A 12,448-nucleotide genomic window follows, 5' to 3' on the forward strand; every position below is an offset into this window, starting at 1 on the left:
TATTAGTCTAATTATTTCAGCAAATTAATCCTTTTAAAGGGTTTTTCCCTTTCTTTCTTTTTATGCAGACCAGCTTAAGAAAAGCAGTTTAATGGCAGTATTCAGAGCAGTCCAATAATCATACTATTAAGAGCAGTTTAATACTAATAATATGAAGAGCAGCTTAATAAGAGCAGCTTAATAGTCACAAGAGCAGCTTAATAATAATATTAAGAGCAGCTTAATACTAATAATATTAAGAGCAGCTTAATAAGAACAGCTTAATAAGAACAGCTTAATAATCACAAGAGCAGCTTAATAATAGTAAGAGCAGTTTGATGATAATATTAAGAGCAGTTTAATGATAATATTAAGAGCAGCTTAATAATACTATTAAGAGCAGCTCAGTAAGAGCAGTTTAATGAAAATATTAAGAGCAGTTTAATAATAGTAATGTTAAGAGCAGGTTAATGATAATGTTAAGAGCAGCTTAATACTAATAGCAGTTAAATAATAATCTGTTAACAAACTTGTTTTGAGGCCCTGGATTTATCTGCTGCTGCTGTCAGAGCTACAGACTATTTTCTTGTAACCTAATGGACTGGAAATATGAAAGAGTGCTAAAAGATAAACAGGAATCCATATTTAGAAGCTAAATATTGACAACCTTATAATTCTTGAAAGCCTTGGAGATCCTCATTACCTTCGCTGCCTTTCATTTGAGATCAGCACTTGCCCCGCAATACTCCAAAGGATTCTCTTTCCCACTTCAAATTCAGCACCAAAGCTTCACAATCCAAATAATTTTCTCAGGGCACATTAGGAAATGCATTAATTTGTGGAGTCATAAATCAGGGGAAGGTGTTGGCTGGGGCAGGGGAAAAAGCCCACCCTCTCCTCTATTTCTCAAGGCATTGATTTTTGTCGGGGGCTGATGGTTATTGGATTGCCATGAAGATGTAAATGTAAGAGGTGATATTTTGTGCTGCTGGGCAATAAATGGGGGGTGATTTTTTTTGCTGGCCTTTAGCATCTATCTCGATCCAAGCTCATCTGTGTTTTCTCTCTGATTAAAGAAGCCAAGCAGGGTTTATGGCTGCCTGTAACATTCACAGTAAATTTTCCTTTTAAAAAGACCTGGATTTGCTGATTTTTTATGTTGGCTTTTTCTCTTTTTTCCAATGCAATTCACGACTCTATTTCTGGTGACCAGTTAATCCATTTTCTGGCTCCACTGGCAGCCTGAAAGCCGTTTGCCTCGCTTTTACTCAGTGATTCTCGCTGAAAATGATTTCACATTACCTTCTCCTGCTTTCAAAGGAGCATTTCCACAGCAATATGCAAAATGATTTGAGTTCTGAAGGAAAATCACTGACACAACTGCAGGGTGGCTGTCAGGAGGATGGAGCCAGGCGCTGCTCAGTGACAGGCAGGGATAGGATGAGGGGCAATGGACGTGAGCTCAATCACAGGACGTTCCACCTCAACGTGAGGGTAAAGCTTTCCATTGTGAGGCTCTGCTCAGTGGTGCCCAGGGACAGGCCAAGGGGCAAGGGGCACAAAGTGGCAGCCAGGAGGTTCCATCTGGGCAGGAGGAGAAAGTTGTTTGGTGTGAGGCTGCTGGAGGCCTGGAGCAGGCTGCCCAGGGGGGTTATGGAGTCTCCTGGTGTGGAGAGCTTCCAGACCTGCCTGGATGTTAGAATCCATAGAATCCATAGAATAAACCAGGTTGGAAGAGACCTTCAAGATCACCGCGTCCAACCCATCAACCAATCCAACACCACCCAAACAACTAACCCACGGCACCAAGCACCCCATCAAGTCTCCTCCTGAGCACCTCCAATGATGGTGACTCCACCACCTCCCCAGGCAGCCCATTCCAATGTGCAATCACTCTTTCTGTATAGAACTTTTTCCTAACATCTAGCCTGAACCTCCCCTGGCGCAGCCTGAGACTGTGTCCTCTTGTTCTGGTTTTCCCTGTGTGCCCTACCCTAAGTGGTCCTGGTTTGCAGTGGGGTTGAACTCAATCTCTGCAGGTCCCTTGCAACTACTGCCATGCTGTGATTCTATGAAAGAATCCAGAAAGTCTTGGCAGTGAGGCTGGGGAGAGCCTGGCACAGGCTGCCCAGGGAGGCTGTGGCTGCCTCCTGCCTGGAGGTGTTGAGGGCCAGGCTGGATGTGGCCCTGAGCAGCCTGGGCTGGTGGGCCTGCCCATGGCAGGGGGCTGGAACTGGATGAGCTTTCAGGTCCTTTCCAACCCAAGCCATTCTGTGAATCTCTGAATCATGGAGCCCAACCTTATGCAGTGGATGATGGAAGGAAAGGAGTTTCTTAATCCTGTGCTGTCAGGACGTGGCACATGTCAAAGTGTCCATCATGCCTAGGGACAATATCATAGAATCACAGAACTGTCAGGGCTCCTGCTGTTGTGTTTGCTCAATAGATCAATAGAGGCCTATATTAGCGCACTGATCATTTTTACCTCGGTGGCTGGGGCAGGGCTGCTGACAAACAGCAGCTCCTGCTGTTGTGTTTGCTCTGTCCCCTGTAGGGCTTCATCTCCGGGGTCGTATTTCAGGCAGACAACCCCGGGCCGGGCAGGCAGCAAGCAGCCCTTGAGCAGCACAGTGCAGCTCTCAGCCTCAGCACAGCCTCCTGCTCTCCAGCCTCACAGGGTCACAGATCTGCCAGGCTTGGAAGGGACCTCAAGGCTCAGCCAGCCCCAGCCCCCTGCCATGGGCAGGGACACCTCACCCCACAGCAGGTTGCTCACAGCCACCTCCAGCCTGACTGCAAACACTTCCAGGCAGGAGGCTGCCACCACCTCCCTGGGCAGCCTGTGCCAGGCTCTCACCACCCTCCTGGGCAACAACTTCTCCTCACAGCCAATCTCAGTCTCCCCACTTCTAGTTGTGCTCCATCCCCCCCAGTCCTATCCCTCCCTGACACCCTCACAAGTCCCTCCCCAGCTTGCTTGCAGCCCCCTGCAGATCCTGGAAGGCCACAAGGAGGTCTCCTGGGAGCCTTCTCCTCTCCAGCCTGCACAACCCCAACTCCCTCAGGCTGTGCTCACAGCAGAGCAGCTCCAGCCCTCTGCTCCTCCTCGTGGCCCTTCTCTGGACACAGTTCCCTGTTTGAGCTCAGCTGTGTCTGAACATTCAGCTGGGTGAAGAGCTCCTGGCCAAACCACCAGGAAACTCTAACACCTCAAGAAGTTCTTGAGGAGCTTCAGCTGGGTGTCCATAGCCATGCTGGCAAGTTTGCCATTCCTGGGCTCTGAATTTTAAGGACTGGGCCACATCATTCCCTTTTCTGCTCTTTCCTGCCCCATTTTGCTGATTGGCAGTCTCAGAGGGGTGACACCAAACAGGAGCATACAGCTTGGAGGAGTTTTCCAGACCTTTCTGTGCAGGAGCAGCTCTTTCTTGTCCTGGCTGTGCCTGGGCAGCTCTTGCCTCAGCAGATGCCACTGGCTGTTCTCCGTAGGGTGATGTGTTGCTAGTTAAGAACTACTTCTCACTTCATCATTATCTTCTTTCCCTGACTTTTACCTCCATTAAAGGGGAAAAAAAAGGTATTTCTCTGTCTCCTTCTCTCTTTTTTTGGGGGGTGGGGGGGATAATGATTGCCCTTTCCTAGTTAGCATGTTTCTGGTGCTGGCTTCCTTCCTTTGTCTGGCAGTGCATGGCTGTGTTTGATGGGCAGCTGCTGCTATTATTCCATGTTTTACATGATTTCACCCCCCCCTTCCACTTCTAATTCACACAGATCATTGCTTTGATAACTCTCTGGGTCTGACAACATTGAAGATCAACAGTTTTGTGCTGCTCCGAGCCGAATGGAACACGGTGTTCATTTGCATCAATGTGTGTTGATGGGAGGTCCATAAACAGTATCAAATTCTTAGGAAACAGGGGGAAAAAACACAGCTTAAAATGTTTGCTGGTCCTCTTCAGGCTATTTATCTGAGGGAAGGAAACACCAGGGAGTGTGCTGCTTACAAATGTTTCTGTTTATTATCATCTCTAATTGTCTGTGTGCTGCTCGGAGGCTGCGAGCAGCCTGCTAATCCCTTTGACATTTTCTTTCCCCCCCTTTCCTTCCCCCAGTTTCCCTCTCTGTAGTAGCAGCAGTGTGAAACTGCTCTGTCAATGTGATAGAATTGGTGTGGTTTGGGTTTTTTCCTTCCAATTTTCTGACCATTTTCATGCAGCTGGAGAGGAGTCAAAACAAATTCTCGTTTCTCTGTCGTATGTGGGAGATAAATAGTTTGGGGCAGGAAGCAGCTGAGGGCAAATCTTGCCTTTTAAGATAACAGAACCAGTAGCAGCCCTCACTGGGTGCATCTCCCCCCCACTTATCCCTTTGCCAGAGTTTGTCAGCGTGGAATCTTGGGGCATTTCTGTCAGGTCAGGGCAGTGGTGCCAGCAGAGCCTCTCTGCCAGGGGGTCGCTGATTGATGGCGCTGGGGAAGAGGCAGCGACGTAGGCAGGAGCAGCGTTTTAACATCCAATCATTTAAGCTGATTTATGCCTGGAAATGGAGAGGTTTTAATTCAAGCAGTGCCAGATCTGCTTATTATGTTGCTGTGTTATTAATTCAGATGATGATCCCTTCTCTGGGATTTATTAGGGTTTGGGCTTTGGGGTTTGTTGGGGGTTGTTGGGTTGTTTTTTTGGTTGGTTGTTGAATTTGTTTTTAGTGTTTAATGTGACAAAATGTTCCTCTGGCAGGGCTGGCTTTGCCACTTAAATTCACTCTGCTCTGGCTTAGCTGGGAAAAAAAAAGGCATCAATGGCAGGTTCTCAATCTCCCTTGGTGTTAGTACTTGTGAATATTCTCTGATAAAAGATCTTCATTTTCATTTTCCTTGCTAATTAATCTTTTTTAATGGTGTTTCAACTCCTAGTGAGGAGTCAGTGACTGGGGGAACCATCCCTAGGCCAAGCAAACATCATCCTCCCCAGAATTTGAGCAAACACCATTGGGAAAGGAGATTGGAGTTGGAAAGAGATGATTGGGAAGAGCTCTGGGTTGCCCTGTCCCTGTTGAAGTGGAGGGACTGGAACTGGGATGTAGAATATTGCAGGGGAAGGCAGGCTCCTGACTGAGCCAGCATCAATCCTGTCACCATGGTTGAAGTTCTTGGTTCATTTTGGGCATTTTTTCCTTGTCCTTTCCCGTTCCTGATGTACTCAGGAAGAGTCCTTCCAAGGGAGTGTTTAAAGGTGGTTTGGATGTGGTGCGTGGGGCTATGGTTTAGTGGTGAGCCTTGCAGAGCAGGGTTCTGGGTAGGGCTTGGTGATCCTGAGGCTCCTTCCCACCCTGAATGTTTCTGTGGTTCTGAGACTCCTTTCAGAGGAGACCTCAGGAGGCTGAGCTCTTCTTCTAGCTGCCCACCAGGATGCTGAACTGGTTTTTGGGGTGGGTTTTTTTGCTGCACCAGGGCTGGTTTTGAGGAGGCATTCTGAGCCCAAAGTTCTCAGATGCTCCTAGAAATAATCAACTTCTGAAGCCCATGACAAATGTGGTTTGTGTATGAATTTAACTGTGAAAATGTCTTGAGTGGCTGCAGAATTAGAGGGGTGGCAAGCACATTGGACACAGTAAAACATCACTTGGAGTGATTAGCATAGTGGGTGCACAGCCAACAATGTGTTCCTCAACCCAACAGATGTGAGGAAATACCTTGAGGAGAGGAAAAAAAAATCAAGCAGATAACAGAAGTGTGAAGAACTCTCCATATTAATCTTATTAAAGCCAGATTTGGAGCTTATGTAGCCCTGTGCTGGTGGGGAATGGGGCACCCAGCAGTGAGTGCTGTTGGAGGACTGAGGAAGGAGCCAGAGGTGGGCTTCAGCCTGGCTGTGGGTGCTCAGGTTGGCACAGTGTTACCTAATCAATGCAGGCTGGGGGTGATGAGATTGGGAGCAGCTCTGCAGAGAAGGACCTGGGGGTGCTGGTGGGGGAGAAGCTGGGCAGGAGCCAGCAATGGGCACTGGCAGCACAGGAGGCCAAGGGCAGCCTGGGACAGCCTGGCGCAGGGGGGATCCTGCCCCTCTGCTCTGTGGAGACCTCACCTGCAGGGCTCTGTTCAGCTCAAGAGAGACCTGGAGCTGATGGGGAGGGTCCAGAGGAGGCTACCAAGGTGATCTGAGGGCTGGAGAAGCTCTGCTGTGGGGCCAGGCTGGGAGAGTTGGGGCTGTGCAGCCTGGAGAAGAGAAGGCTCCAGGAAGACCTCAGAGTTGCATTTCAATATCTGCAGGGGAGCTGCAGGCAGGCTGGGGAGGGACTGTTCAGAAGGGGCTGTGGGGATGGGATGAGAGGCAATGGTTTGGAACTGGAGCAGGGCAGAGTTAGGTTGGACACCAGGAGGAAACTCTGCACAGGGAGGCTGGGGAGAGCCCTGGCACAGGCTGCCCAGGGAGGGGGCTGAGGCTCCATCCCTGCAGCCATCCAAGCTCAGCCTGGAGGTGTCCCTGGGCAGCCTGCTCCAGCTGGAGCTGTCCCTGGGGCTGCAGGGGTTGGCCAAGGTGACCTTTGAGGGTCTGTTCCAGCCCAGTACAATCTGTGATCCAGGCTGGTGTTTTCTGTCAGTTCTGCAAACCTCTGATGGTTTCCAGCTCAGAGGTGCCAGAGCTGATTTCAGCCTGGAGGCCTCTGTGCCGGAGTGCAGCTCTGTCGCTGCTGGAGGTGGGAGCTGCCTGCCGGTGTGACCCTGTGTGCTGGCTGTGGGAGCACTCATGAAGGTTTCCAATTCCTCTCTTTTCAGACTCCTGCTGAACAGGCCAAGGCTCGACTGCAGCTGGTTCTGGAGGCAGCTGGTGAGTGTTGCTGTGGGAGGCAAAGTGCTGCTCTTCAAAGGTGCACTGAGCTTCTGGGATATCAAGGAGTGGTTTCAGCCTTTCCTGTTGGGTGAAGTCCCTCTCTCCATAGCTCACTCCACACTCTGGTTCAGATGAACCTGGTGTGCAGGGTAGGTTTAGATTAAACATTAGGCACAGGATCGATACTGTGAGGGTGGTGAGACACTGGAACAGGTTGCCCACAGAAGTTGTGGATGCCTCATCCCTGGAAGTGTCTCAGGCCAGGCTGCATGGGGCTTTGAGCTACCTGATCTAGTGGGAGGCATCTCTGCTCGTGGCAGGGGGTGGAGGTAAGTGAACTCTAATGTCCCTTCCAACACAGGCCCTTCTGTGATCATCACTGGCACTTAGTAAATCTCTTTGAGGAGCTAAAAATGGGTTTGTCCTCTTGCTGCTACTGAGGCCTAATTCTGTGCTCTCAAAATTTGCCTTTCCCCTTCCCCCTTTCCCCCCTTTCTCTCCCTTTCTCTCTCTCTCCCTTTCTCTCTCTCTCCCTTTCTCTCTCTCTCCCTTTCTCTCTCTCTCCCTTTCTCTCTCTCTCCCTTTCTTTCTCTCTCCCTTTCTCTCTCTCTCCCTTTCTCTCTCTCTCCCTTTCTCTCTCTCTCCCTTTCTCTCTCTCTCTCTTTCTCTCTCTCTCCCTTTCTCTCTCTCTCTCTTTCTCTCTCTCTCCCTTTCTCTCTCTCTCCCTTTCTCTCTCTCTCCCTTTCTCTCTCTCTCCCTTTCTCTCTCTCTCCCTTTCTTTCTCTCTCCCTTTCTCTCTCTCTCCCTTTCTCTCTCTCTCCCTTTCTCTCTCTCTCCCTTTCTCTCTCTCTCTCTTTCTCTCTCTCTCCCTTTCTCTCTCTCTCTCTTTCTCTCTCTCTCCCTTTCTCTCTCTCTCCCTTTCTCTCTCTCTCCCTTTCTCTCTCTCTCCCTTTCTCTCTCTCTCCCTTTCTTTCTCTCTCCCTTTCTCTCTCTCTCCCTTTCTCTCTCTCTCCCTTTCTCTCTCTCTCCCTTTCTCTCTCTCTCTCTTTCTCTCTCTCTCCCTTTCTCTCTCTCTCCCTTTCTCTCTCTCTCCCTTTCTCTCTCTCTCCCTTTCTCTCTCTCTCCCTTTCTCTCTCCTTCTCTCCCTCTCTCCCTCTCTCCCTCTTTCCCTCTCTCCCTCTCTCCCTCTCTCCCTCTCTCCCTCTCTCCCTCTCTCCCTCTCTCCCTCTCTCCCTCTCTTCTCCTCCCTCTCTTCTCCTCCCTCTCTTCTCCTCCCTCTCTTCTCCTCCCTCTCTTCTCCTCCCGCTCTTCTCCTCCCGCTCTTGTTCTCCCGCTCTTGTTCTCCCTCTCTTCTTCTCCCTCTCTTCTTCTCCCTTTCTCCCTTTCTCTCTTTCCTGCCTTGCCTTGCCTTCCTTCTATCCTTCTTTCCTGCCTTCCTTCTTTCCTGCCTTCCTTCTTTCCTGCCTTCCTTCTTTCCTTCTCCCTTTCCTGCTGGCTTCCTTGCTTGCTTTGTCTTTGGGACACGGTTTGATGGCCGTGGTGGTGTTGGGTTGATGGTTGGACAGGCTGATCTTAAGAGAGCTTTCCCAGGCCAGACAGTTGCAGGCTTTACTGCTCTGCAGTGGCAATCTGCTCTGAGCTTTGCAAGCCTAATTAATTTCTGTATCTGACTTGGATTTTGCTGTTAACATTTAGTCAGTCTGGCATGCAAAAGGCTTTCAGTGTTTCAAACATATTGGCAAGAAATGGTGATTTGTCTTTAGTTCAGCTTGCATCTCAGAGCTGGGGTTTTAATACCCTTCATTTATTGATGGACTCCTTCTGTTTTAAGCAGCACTCATCTCACGTGGCTCAGACTTTGTTCTGCAGTGCATCCAACGTTTTGCAGCTTCCAATCCATTCATTGTTCTCCACAGCTGTTAACAAATCTTTGCAACGTACAATTAGAGAAGAGATGTGGCAGTCCTGACCTAAAAACAGAGAAACAAGGACCAACCCACAGCTGGTAGATGGTGCTCACATCTCTCACACCTCAGCCTTTCACTGAACACCTGGGCTATGGAGAAAAGATGGTTGTGGGTTGCAGACCAGGGTGCCCTGGGGCCCCCACACTTGCAGAGCCATGGAAAAGGGCTGTGGCACGCTGGGATCTAAATAGTCACAACTTAGATTGAGGCTGCAAGTTGTTCATAAATGACTCTCAGGGTTCAGCTGGTTCTCTACTATCCAAATGGGGCTTTATCTAAGTCTGGGGGTCTCAGGAATTTCTGAGATCATCTCTGCCCCTTATCAGGGAATCACAGAGTTTGGTACTGTCTCATTTTCCCTCTTCCTTAGCCCTGTCAAATGTTCTGAATTCTTTGTCAGCAGAGGAAAGCTTTGTGTGGAGGAAGCAGAGAGAGGCTGGGAGGTGAAGTTTGCTGAGCATGAGTAGAAAAATGGAACTTGTGTGCTGCTGGGAAAAGAAATTGCCTGTAAATAATGATGCAGCTCCACAACAAGTCCCTGCTGGACTGCAGAAGTTAATTTTGATCACATTTATCCTCGCTGGAAATGATATTAGAATGTGGCTTTAATGACTTGTATTGACTAATTAAAGACAGATCTAAGGACTGGTGGCAGGTTAACTGGCACTGCTGGGAATCCTGCCCTGGCTCCTCCAGCCCAGCATGAAAATTCAGGAGCAATTCTTTATTGTCAATAACCATTTAAGTGGAAACTTCTCTCAGTACCTGCAGAAGATATGGGCTTGAGGGATAACTGTTTGATGTCAGGGCTTAAGTTCAGGTGCTTGCTTCAAACTGAGCACAGCAACAAACCACAGAATCACAGACTGGGAGGGGTTGGAAGGGACCTCCAGAGATCAGCCAGACAGAGCAGGGCACCCAGAACACATCCAGGGGGGTTGGAAAGGCTCCAGAGGAGACTCCACAACCTCTCTGGAGCCTGCTCCAGGCTCTGCCACCCTCACAGGGACAAAGTTTTCCCTCCTGTTCCCCTGGCACCTCCTCTGCTCCAGCTTGCCCCCAGTGCCCCTGGTGCTGTCCTTGCACATCCCTGAGCAGAGCCTGGCTCCAGCCCTGCCAGCCATGAGGGCAGCCCTCAGGCTGCTCTGCTCCCAGCTCCCAGCCCCAGCTGCCTCAGCCTGGCCTCCCAGGAGATGTTCCACTGCCTGCAGCAGCTCTGTGCCTCTGGGATGGACTCTCTCAGGTAGTTCCCTGAGGTCCTTCTTGAGCTGAGGGGCCCAGAGCTGGACACAAGATTCCAGCTGTGGCCTCAGCAGGGCAGAGCAGAGGGGCAGGAGAACCTCTCTGACCTACTGACCACAGCCCTGCTGATGCCCCAGGCTGCCCTTGGCCTTCTTGGCCACCAGGGCACATTGCTGGCTCCTGGCCACGCTGCTGGCCACCAGCACCCCCAGGTTCCTTTCCCCAGAGCTGCTCTCCCAGCAGATCAGCTCCCAATCTCTCCTGGCCTATGGCATTGCAGAACTCTACCTTTGGCCTTGTTGGATTTCATTCCATTTCTCCCCACCCAACTTTCCAGTTAAATGCTTGTTCACATGGAATGTGAATGTGTGCTTTTGAAGGGGAGGCATTTGGGTCACTGCTTTCCTCAGAGGGGGAAGTATTTGAGGATATTTAGTTCAAATTTGAAGGCAGAGTGGAATGTTTGAGGGTATTTAGTTCAAATTTAAGGGCAGAGTGCAACATTTAAGGATATTTAGTTCAAATTTAAGGGCTGGAATTCCCAACCTTTTTCCACAGGAAGCATCAATCCCAAAGCTGATTGCACACTCTGTGGTAAAACAGCTAACCCTGCTTCCATGCTGAGCTCCACAGACGCCAGCATTAGCTGCAGCCAAGAGGGGTGTGATTAATTAATAAGGGATGTGACTTCCAAAAGGATTTAGGGATGAAAAGGTTTGGATAGCTCTTGGTTTGCTGCTTCTGGTGGTGGTGGAGGGCAGTGTTGTGGTGTTAGAGTTGTCTTCTCAGCCTGAAGGTGTTTGTGTGTGTGTGCGCTTTCCTTTTCCCTTCACATCCCCCTATTGACATGGAAATTAACTTGGCTTCATCCCTGTGGCTTTTGAGGCAAGAGAAAGTGGTGCAGGAAAATACAGGAGTAGTGTTATGGATTAGCATGAGAGAGAGAGGTAGGGAAATACAGGAGTAGTGTTATGGATTAGCATGAGAGAGAGAGGTAGGGAAATACAGGAGTAGTGTTATGGATTAGCACAAGAGAGAGAGGTAGGGAAATACAGGAGTAGTGTTATGGATTAGCACAAGAGAGAGAGGTAGGGAAATACAGGAGTAGTGTTATGGATTAGCACAAGAGAGAGGTAGGGAAATACAGGAGTAGTGTTATGGATTAGCACAAGAGAGAGAGGTAGGGAAATACAGGAGTAGTGTTATGGATTAGCACAAGAGAGAGAGGTAGGGAAATACAGGAGTAGTGTTATGGATTAGCATGAGAGAGAGAGGTAGGGAAATACAGGAGTAGTGTTATGGATTAGCACGAGAGAGAGAGGTAGGGAAATACAGGAGTAGTGTTATGGATTAGCATGAGAGAGAGAGGTAGGGAAATACAGGAGTAGTGTTATGGATTAGCATGAGAGAGGTTTGGAAGTGCTCTCAGCATGGCAGCTGTTCCTGTCCTAGGACAGCAGCCCTGGATTTAGAAAGCTATTTCTGTCTCATTGTGTGCCCTTTGCTCCTCCCTGCTTCCTTCATCACCAGAGCAGGTAGGGCCAGCAACCAAGGGATCAGCCCCAGCAGGAATCGTGGATATTTGGTACCTGCTTTGAAAGGCTGCCCCAGGTGTTAGTGTAGGAAGCGACACCTGATTGCTCTGGGAGGCAAGAGGAAGCCAACAGCTTCAGCTGATGGATTTGGTGATTTTTTGGGGGGGGAGGGATGGAAATTGTGACTCTTGGGGTCTCGTTGTGGGGCAGCTGGTAAAGTGAACACTCTTCACCTGGGGTTGTGAGGGGAGGAGGGGAAGCTGCCCATCAGTTCATCCAGGGCAGATAATGATGTCAGGTTGTCCCCAAGCCCTTGGTTGGCGCTGCCTTTGCTGCATCGTTTGTCACATACAATTTTTCCTCTGATAAATCATTTTGGAAGTAATTTTTGTTGCTGTGAAGTAATTTTAGTCGTTAAATAATTTCTTTGGTTGCCAAATAATTTCTTTGGTTGCTTAAATAATTTCTTTTCCTTGTTAAATAATTATCTTTTTGGTAATTATCTCTTTGGGGGGAGGGGGGGGAACTATAATTCTTGGTGATACAATTCTTTTCTTTGTGATGTAATTTCTCTGTGATACAAGTCTCTGTGATGCAATCTCTTTGGGATATAAACTTCATTTGGGAAGTAATTTCTTTGGTCAGGAACTCCTTTGGTCAATAATTTATGTGTTAAATAATTTCTGTGGTCAATAATTTCTTTGGCTAATAACTTGCTTGTGGTGCAATTTCTTTGGTCAGCAATTTCTTTGGTCAGCAATTTCTTTGGTCAACAATTTCTTTGGTCAACAATTTCTTTGGTCAACAATTTCTTTGGTCAACAATTTCTTTGGTAAACAATTTCTTTGGTAAATAAGTTCCTTGATAAATAATTTCTTTGGTAAATTTCTTGGTC

At 48.8% G+C, this 12,448-nt stretch overlaps 1 protein-coding gene across 1 annotated transcript in view; it reads left to right on the forward strand.

The window, feature by feature from the left end:
* RSRC1 (arginine and serine rich coiled-coil 1) overlaps window positions 1-12,448 on the forward strand; it is a 147,551-nt gene that overhangs the window by 70,476 nt on the left and 64,627 nt on the right. Inside the window, exon 9 of the mRNA XM_054166456.1 lies at window positions 6,755-6,806. Within this exon, the coding sequence (XP_054022431.1) occupies window positions 6,755-6,806 (52 nt within the window). The remainder of the gene's footprint in view (window positions 1-6,754; window positions 6,807-12,448) is intronic.

Source organism: Dryobates pubescens, chromosome 13 (assembly GCF_014839835.1).
Source record: "Dryobates pubescens isolate bDryPub1 chromosome 13, bDryPub1.pri, whole genome shotgun sequence".
In the NCBI taxonomy this organism is placed as follows: Eukaryota; Metazoa; Chordata; class Aves; order Piciformes; family Picidae; genus Dryobates; species Dryobates pubescens.